Source organism: Amphibalanus amphitrite, unplaced genomic scaffold (genome assembly GCF_019059575.1).
Source record: "Amphibalanus amphitrite isolate SeventyFive unplaced genomic scaffold, NRLGWU_Aamphi_draft 000621F_arrow, whole genome shotgun sequence".
NCBI classification, from domain to species: Eukaryota; Metazoa; Arthropoda; class Thecostraca; order Balanomorpha; family Balanidae; genus Amphibalanus; species Amphibalanus amphitrite.
In genome coordinates this window covers 1-9143 of record NW_024882115.1, presented here as the reverse complement: position 1 = coordinate 9143, position 9143 = coordinate 1, and the positions used below count along the sequence as shown (strand labels likewise).

The following is a 9143-nucleotide window of genomic DNA, read 5'->3' as shown; positions in this document are numbered from 1 at the left end:
CATGAAAACTCAGGTCTCAGTCACTTCACGTCAGGTCACCAGTTCGAAAAGCCAGTACAAAGTCAGTGTAAAGTTGGACTATTCTTAGGTTGGCGGCAACAAAATCACATAGTTTTGGCTGCTTATTGGCTTCTGCTCATTGAACATCTCTGTAAACGTCTGAATTACGTCAACTGTGTATTTGCACTCCACCTCATTACATGTTCGCACATTAAATGAGTCTGTCGTCATCGTTACTTTGTAGTGACGTCACGAACATATGACGTCAGAGCGTGTTCCGTCGCTGGCGGAAGAGTCCTGTGTTCAGCAGCAGCTCGAGCGGCGTCTTTTTACAGCGCTCACCGTCCCGCGCCCGACAGTCGCCCCTGTTCAGTCCGAGGGTAGCAGAGTCGCTGAAGTGATGTACCCCTCTCAGGCGACCGCTGCCGGGGAAAGTCGATGGGCTTTGTCAACGGGGCACTGGAGACAGTACAGATCATGGCAGAAATCGTGGCCTGTGGCAAGAAGCATGATGACTATATAACAGTTTTGAGCCCTGCGACATCCCTGATGTATTTAATCCTCGACGGCTTACGTTATTACAAGGCAATACGTTATAATATAAAGTGAACGATGCATTGAAATAAAAATTACCCCAAAATCCTTATGCATTATTTATATCATTGCGTTAACGATTAAGTTTAACAATCGCTTACGATTTTTTTTTATTACGATTATTTACTGAAGACAGTCTGAAAATGCTTTGGAAATAGACTGCGTGCCTGAGCGGGCAGTACAGAGTATTTTTGGCCGCCTGATTGCCCAATGCCCACCTGAGTCGTCTGTAGTGGTGCAGCAGTGGCTCCGGCAGGCTGGCGATCAGTCGGTGGGTCTCGCACACCACCAGCGCCTGGCAGGCTGGGGCGCGGATGTTGAGTTGGTTCAGCACCGTCGACAGGTCCGGCCCCGCGCCGTCGCCGTCGGAATCGACGCCCCGACGGCTCCGACGGCCGGTGTCCGAGCGTCGCTGGCGACATGGTAGACGGCGAATCAACTTTGCATTCACGATTTTGAATATGTAATGGAAGCGCTAGCCTAACACATTTTTTACACAAAAGACTGCTATTGTAGCAGGCTATCTAAACATTAATGTTAGGCAGTGCTATTGACCGTGTCCTCGATGTTATTTGAAAGTTATAAAAGTGAGGTGTATAGTTATATGCATACTATTTTGTACCCAAACCTTCCTCAGAATCGAAATCGAAATAAATTTCGTAGAGCAAATAAAACGTATTTACTAATATAAATGTTGCTGATGCAAAATAATTCAACATTTTAAAAGGCGTGTTTTTATAAAATAATCTCAAATTCTGTCGGCAGAAAAGTAATGATTTTGATGAATGATTAAAATTCGATGAAATTCGATGAAAGAAAGCCAAGTAACAATTGGTTTTCGCAATTATTTTGCTTGAGCGATGGAGGGGTGTATATTTTTACTGCAGTCAAACTGAAGTTTAAGATGAGTAGCTTTCAATTGAGAGAAGAAACTCACCTCGGCATGCGGCGGCCCGGCAGCGGCGAACGCCTTGGCGATGAACACGAAGCCCAGCGCGAGGGGCGCGACGAACGCCAGGGGCGCGTGGAGCTGATCGGCGTCCCTGATGTACACCAGGTCCACCGGCAGAGAGAACTCCAGGTTCACGTTCATCGTCTGGGACGACGGCGGCGGCGGCGGCAGAGCCATGGTGCCTGGTGTGGTCAGCAGCAAGGGATGATCACAGTATATGGTAGAGAAGAGTCCACTTTAGCATTGGATCAGAAGATATTCAGCATGCCAAAATGTCGCGAAATGACGTGTTATGGACAAAAGCGGTTAAAGATGTCCTTCCAGTGAAAACGCTGGAGTCAGACTGAGCAATCGGAGACTCCCGGTGTAGCCCGGGCTTGTTTGTCCCACCAGGTAGCTCCGAGATCGTTTGAGGGCCGACATGGTTCGCCCCATTGCCTCTGATCCAATTATAAGGGCTCCGATGCTCTGGGAAAATAGGTATCGTTGATGAAGCAGAATAAGGCGGTGCCGTCTGAGTTCCTTGTTTCGTCATTCCGTTTTTGTGTACCAGACGAGCAAGAAGTTTCAACAAAACAGTACTGACACTGACACTATCCGCCTAAGAATAATCAACAGTGAACTTATACTATGCTGGCAATGGTTACTGTGCGTTAAACACGTGCATGCATCTGAAAAAATTGATTGGAGTCTGATCGCATGATGTGACGCTACCCGATTATAAATGCAGCTTCGTCTATTTATTGTGTAGAGATTCTCTGGAATCACCGATTCAACGGTAACGACTGATCCATGCAGGAATTACATCCATTTTAGCCTCAGCTTATGTTTGTCAGTCAATGTTGCGTGAATGGTTGTAGGTAACTAAGCATCGTAATGCTTTCTTTCTGATTTCATCGATTTTAAGCAAGTGTTTGAACTACATAATGAAATGGGTATGACGTGGTTACTACCCACGATGTTATGGTGGGAAAGTTCGCGCTGAAAAAGCCAATCCACCTTCGTTTTCTTGAATATTTTGACGCTCTGATGTCACACACGTGCTTGGAATGAGAAAGTCCTGTCAGATATTGAATTACAGCATATTAGTCGTTTGTAAACGCTGTTTGTAACATTCGTTCTCGATTTCATTTCACCTGTGTCCTGTGATACAATAGATTCGCTGTATTCGACCGTTCAGACTGATGTGACGCCGACTTTCCACTCGAGTATCCAGCACTTTCGCTGTTCTCGGCACGACAGCCCTGAGACACTGGATCCACTCCACCCCTCTCCGCTTCTCCCCATCGCCTGTTTCGACAAAGACCAGACCACCACACGGCCGGTGGCTTTCCCAAAAAGTGGCCTGGCGCACCGTCGCCCGATGCCGGCGGCCGGTGACATTGCCCGCCCCGCCCCGCATTGGCCGTTGTCCGCCGGCCGTCACGCCAGCAGAGCACCTGACAAAGCTGCCCGGACAAACAATGCCCCGAGTAGAGTGACTCTGTACCCCTGGGAGGCCCTGCCGGCGCCAAATGTGGGTTAATGAAATATGCGTGGTGTCGGGGGTAGCAGAGGTCATTTGGTGTTGTGAAGCTGACGGAGAAGGTGGTGATTTGGGCACGGAACTGGCTACTGCTGGTCAGGCCTGAGAGGGCGTTAGGGAGCATCACGAAGCCAAGGCAGAAACACAGAGCTGCGGAGGGCAGGAGGAGGGCTTGTGGATAAACGGTTAGAGGTCACTGTTGCAAGGTAAGATGATAATTTGTTCACATCAGCTTAGGTATCACCGTTAATGCATTATGTAATATAAAACACTGCATGTTGAAACCTGCATGTTAAAACACTTGTTAACTACTCTGTGACGATATTTTTGCAATGCCGAGTCATTTTACATTTCCACACCTATCAGCAGGCACTATTTAGGTCGGTGCTGTGTCATCTCACAAATGCTCATGTTGCGTTTTCTGTTTGTGGTCAGTAATCAGCATACTGCTTTTGTCAGTGTTATCTTATAGCTTACGAGTATTGATGCTGTGTTTCATCCGCCAAACCACCCACGATGTCTTACTTGTATGGTGGTGAATAACATCCCACAATTCCACGATCACCGTACCCGTGGACTGGACCCTAACTTGTCACCGTCGATGTAAAATGCTACTCGTTGAAATTTGAAGGCAAACTAGCATCAAGCAGAGTATCAGGAGACGTATGAAAATTTGAAATGTGATATAGGTAGCCCTCTCCTCGCCCATCAGCTTTTTTCATACATAAGCAGAGGCCGGGGTCCGCAAACACCCTTTCGTCCGTCTTTGCCAATTCCTCAGGACAAATCCATCCGCATTCCTTTTAGGCTTCCCATTCCGGGCTGGCAGTCATATCGCCAGACGACCAGACGATGGTAAGGACAGGTCCACACCATGGACCACTTCCTCTTCAGGGTGACCGTTTGAGCGGCAGGGCGGGCTGTCCATGCATTGGGACACTCCCGTCCAACCGCGACCGTGACGGTTTTTACCGCCGCTTTCCACCGTCGGTGGTCCACTCAATCCACACTCTTCAATGTTTCCACACTCTTTCATCATCTCGTAGCTCTGAAATGGTATTTTCAGGGCGAAAGAGCTTGTTCCCAAAGAACCCTTTTTTGGTAGTTCTTCGTAGAAAAAGACGGACATATACGCACCGATACCAGGCGAAGCGCCTGCCAACTAATTTACACTGGCAACTGGCGACTGGCAAGCGACGCCTTTGTCCAACTGGTGACCTGTGAGGTCAGGCTGGCGACCCCGAAATGGCCGTTCAATATTTTGCAGATTTAACATCCCAAATAATTGCAGAGCAGGAATGCCTCACCACCGCGTTCGTCTTGTCCAGCCACGCCGAGTGATACCCTTTTTGTTTGGAAAAGTCAGCTGAACTGTTAAAACTCAGATACCTAAAGGTCAGGTCAAAGTTTTCAGGTCGGATGGATGGATGGATGAACAGATCAATTTCTCGAATCATAAAAAGTACGAATATATGTGAATTAGAATAGAATGTGAAAAATTAGAATTAGAATGTGAATCGAATAGAATCGTATAGATAATTTCGAAATAAGCTGTTCTTCTATTCCATCACCTGATAAACTAGATCTGGCTTGAATCCTAGGCCAGGTATGCCAGCTTTTGGCTCTCTAGCAAATGTATTTTAAGCACTCGCAAAAAGCGTCAAGGGTGGCATCAGCCCTTGCCGCTTGGGGACGCTATTGTGCCGTAATTGCAGTTGTCATGTTCAGGGTCTGCCTAGGAGTCTTGCTATTGATTGAAAAGGAAATAGGTGTCGAGTAGGGCACATGGCCGGGAGACCCTCCAAGATAATAATCTGTGCTACATACTCACAGCACTGGCGGAAGTAGGTCATCTCAAATTATCACATCCTGTCCAGGGCGGGCAGTCCGACGTCAAACAAGCCCTCCCGCCCTCCTGTGCCTGCCAACCATACCGGGGTGGCGTACTATCTTAGATGGGATCGTTTAAAGCCACTGATTATAGCCACGCCTGGCTGGCTGGGGTCCGGGAGGCTATGGGTGGCTCTGTGCGGCAGTATAGGCGGCTCTGGGCGGCTCTGGGCGGCTTTGTGTGGATATGGGCGGCGTAGAGCAGTTGTGGGTGACTCTTTGGGGTTCTGGGCGGCTTTGGGAGGCTCTGGGCGGCGTCTTTTGCCCTCCCTTTCCGCTAGATGGTATCATCATCGCTGGGGTCACACTTCAGACGATGCCGCCCTAGACGGGTGTGTCCTGCCGTCAGAGGCTATCCTCAACCATCTACAGGGGGAAAAGTATTGGAACAATGCGAACTGCAGCAGTAGTCAGACAATAGCGAAGAGCGTTCAATGTTTCACAATGCGATATAGGTAGGCCCTCTTGCTGTCCTTTGGAGTCATCTCAACTGTGAAATGGACGTCGCTGTCCTGTTAATCGGTCTAATTAGCGAGTTCGTAGTCGTTAGAAACGCTATGGTGACAAAGTATAAATCGAGTAGTCGTTAGTTACGCCAGTAGCGTCACTTTGTAAATCAAACCATTCAGCTGCTGACAGGTCCGTTTTGTGACAGCGTGCAGCGTGTAATGCTTTGTTAAATTCATTCATTAGTGTCCGCTGCTTTTTGTGGAGTCCTCCAGCTAGCATGCTTGAGCTGACACACCGAATTAATTTGTTGACTTGGCTGTGATTACACGTCGTTTTTTTTTTCCTACTTGGTGGACGCGAAAATATTTATGATTCCAATAACAGCCATACACTCGATCATTGAGAGTGAAGCTCTATCACTTGCCTAAAAAAAAATCATGCACGACACACTTCTGCTATACCAGAATCTTAGCACCGAAAAGCCTGTCGGCAGCGGAGACTGCAGTTCTTCATGTAACGGTATCAGCTTCCCTTTCCATGGGAGCTGCAGCTCTGCACAAAACAGTATCTCACTCGTGGTGACTGCAGTAACACACATAACAGTAACACTTCTTTCAATCTTGGTTGCCGTTTGTTTACTTTTTCTGCTGGGTTTTTATCCACACGCTCATGAATAGGAGCCTGGAGCTGTTGGTGACAAAGTATACATCGCCACTATAGCTGAAGGTCTGTACCGATAACAAAGCATCGCCACCTTTGTATCACTTAGGCAGCTAAAGTTGTGAAACTGAGTGCCGCTGTCGAGAAGAGGCGGGATCATCTTGAGTAAATAAGCATAGGTACCTAGCATTTTTTTTTTCAGCTGAGCATCAATGCATATAATGAGTATTTGTGGTTCATGCCAATCACTTCATGTGAGATGCACTGATCAGTAACCGGTCGGTCCATCTCTGTTGTGATAAGGTGCGGCCGTCTCTTGCTCCATTGTGATAGCAGCAAAACGTGATGCTCGAATGGCTCTAAGCAATAAGCATGAAATATATCCTTCGGTCTAATACATATATGAGCGAGCATGGTGATTGCCGATTGGTCACCAATCACCATCTAACCCGCTCTGTACATAAGACAATAGAGAGACCAGGGGCCATCCCTGAGCTAGGTCTGGATTTATCAGTATGAGCTTAGGCAGAGAAAAGGTCCTGTAATTTGAATTGAATCTCTTACTTCCTAAACAGCGCTTATGCCTTCGCAATGGCACTGCTTGCGTGTTTGTTTTGTTGGCAGCAAGCTCCTCCGGACTAAAAAGGCCATTAACATTTCGACCAGAGTTTTGGATGAGAGGATAGGGTATAAATAAGCACAACCGCTATATGGTAGAATAGAGATGTCCCGCCGCGATGGGACGGGGATGTCCCGTTGGGGCAGGCGCCAGCCCGTCCTGCCGCTCATACGATCCCCAGCAGATGGGCTAGTCCAGTGGGGACTGCTCTCACGTACCACCGCGCCGGTTGTCTGGTGGAGGTGACTGCAAGCCCGGAGAGGGAAGCACGATGGGGATACAATTACAAGTATTTTCCCTGAAGAAGGCAAGGACAGATCGAATGGCACTACTCGTGCGGCCATACGCCACCTACATCGGAGAGACCCACCCCACAGCGCCTCTTCTGGCGAAAGTGAGAAGCTGAGTCTCTGGACACTGCCACAAGAGAGATGAATGAGGCCTGCTTTCACAGCTGCTCCTGTCTCTGGCATTGTGTGTTCCTGCAAAGATGTAAAATGTAGGTATGATGTTGCAAATGGATGCCTGATGTTTCGTTTCTGGGATCGATCTCAAAACGGCTTGTCAGACGTGTGTGAGGCTTCCGGTCGTTGGTCTATATTTGGCATCCGTTCAGTCCTCAGGATATTCAAATCCTTCTCCTCCACGCCGCAACCCCTTCTCCGGGCTGGACAGACAACTTTATCTCATGCGGGCGGCTTCCATGGAGCGCACTGCATGGGATGCGGCTACGGGTGTCGGGTTGGCTCCCAAGGGTGTAGTGAGGTCTGTAGCTCCCACAGACTCCGGCTACAGACTCCCAAGGTTTGTAGCCGGGTGTAGTGAGTGCTTGGGGGCTGGTCGGCCTGTCCTTACGGATGGGATCAGCCCCGGCGACTCATAGGGTGCCTGTCCAGACCAATGTCTCCCCCTATATCCTATCATCCTCCCGGCTCTGCAATGGTCTCATTGAACCGAAAGGGCCTAACCCAATAAAGCAAAAACAAAACAAACAAAAAAAAACACTTTAGTTGGAGCCTCGGGACGGGACACGTTTGTTCTTTAACCTTCGCCCCAGTGGGGGGCATATGTATGTTACCACTCTGTCGCGTTTTTTTTTGCGTGTGAATAAAAAAAACGCGGCGCGTAGCGTCGCGCCGCTTGGAATGGCTTTCTGTACATCAATTTTGGACAATGTGTGAAATTTTTTACCCCAGGTCATGTCAGGTCAGGTCACCAGGTCAAGTTAACTGACCAAACCTAAAAAACTTTGCAATCATGCCCAGCCTGCAGTGTTTGTCAAAAAGGTTTTAAACTTGGTGGATACTGGATTGCATGATGGGCGCCATAATTTGTATGTCTCGGATTTTTTATATCCGTGACCTAAGGTCAGGTCAGTGGCGTGACCTTACCATTATAAGTCAATGGAGAGAAATGAAAATGCCTCTAGATCCGTGTGTACGCTTAGGAACAGTCCAAATATTTCAGAATCACAATGATTTGGACCACTGACGACCAAGGTGTCTTTTTTGCTGATAGCCTCTAGGAAGGTCATCCGAGGTCATTTGAGGCTACAAACAGATTTTTGCCAATAACTCTCGATTAGAAAGAGATAGGACGCTGGGGATGGCCTCATTGTGTTTGGCTTGTTGAGACGCATCGACAGATATGCAACATGACCTTTTCCGGTCAGGTCATGACCTTGACCTGAGGTCAAATTTTCAAATTGACCTTTCAAGGTCAAATTATAGTTCATCCGACGCGTCTCGGCGAGAGGAACACGATTTTGGCAATAGCAATGTCGTGTTTTTTTAGTCAAAAGCTATTGTCGAATAACACTTTTCGTAAAAACAGCTATTTTTGAAGTTTTTGCCCTCTGGAGGCTAAACCGTTGACCTGAGGTCAATTTCGATAATGACCTTATCAAAAGAAGAGTTCAAAAGCTATCGATTACTTTTCCAGGTGTTTTTTCTAGCTATCATAGTTCCTGAGATGCCTAAATGCATGTTTTCTGAAAAATATAATGACATTTAGCAAATTTTGACCTTTGAAGCACTCCAGTGACCCCAATATTGCTCTAAGATGAAAAATAAGCGAAATGCTCTCAAACGTACGCATTGAGAGCTATTTTTGAGTTAGAGGTGGGTGGTAAGTGGTGACATATAACCCCCCCCCCCCCACACACACACACACACACACACACACACACACACACTAGGGCGAAGTTGGCTGAGACCCCACTGGGGCGCGGGTTAAAGTTTGCTTCACTGTTTATCTGCCTGCCGATATTCCTAGCGCCATTTTTTTTTTGCAATTAACTGGTTTTATCTGTGTTTCATGTTTTCCATTTTTGAACTACTACTAAACGGATGGCCCAAACTGGAACTTGGGGGATGGCATCCATCAATTCATTCCTAATTCGTCGGCTTATCAAAGAGATGTGAGAGCGATCTCCATCTCACTTTCTCTCTCTC

At 47.6% G+C, this 9143-nt stretch overlaps 1 protein-coding gene across 1 annotated transcript; it reads right to left on the bottom strand.

Moving 5' to 3' along the window:
• Positions 1 to 265: 265 nt before the first annotated feature.
• On the bottom strand, positions 266 to 1894 carry LOC122363458. Its single transcript, XM_043332744.1, has 3 exons — positions 1532 to 1894; positions 813 to 1006; positions 266 to 422 (listed from the first exon to the last, which is right to left on the bottom strand). The coding sequence occupies exons 1-3, from the start codon at positions 1721 to 1723 to the stop codon at positions 266 to 268; spliced, it is 543 nt and encodes a 180-aa protein (XP_043188679.1). The 5' UTR covers positions 1724 to 1894.
• Between the last annotated feature and the right edge of the window lie 7249 nt (positions 1895 to 9143).

Bases quoted from the DNA above. Each gene is read 5' to 3' on its own strand.
- LOC122363458 (XM_043332744.1), bottom strand. From the start codon at position 1,723: ATGGCTCTGCCGCCGCCGCCGCCGTCGTCCCAGACGATGAACGTGAAC. The intron at 1,007-1,531 runs GTGAGTTTCTTC...CCATGTCGCCAG, and splicing joins CCGGGCCGCCGCATGCCGAG to CGACGCTCGGACACCGGCCG. The intron at 423-812 runs GTGGGCATTGGG...TTTCCCCGGCAG, and splicing joins CACCACTACAGACGACTCAG to CGGTCGCCTGAGAGGGGTAC.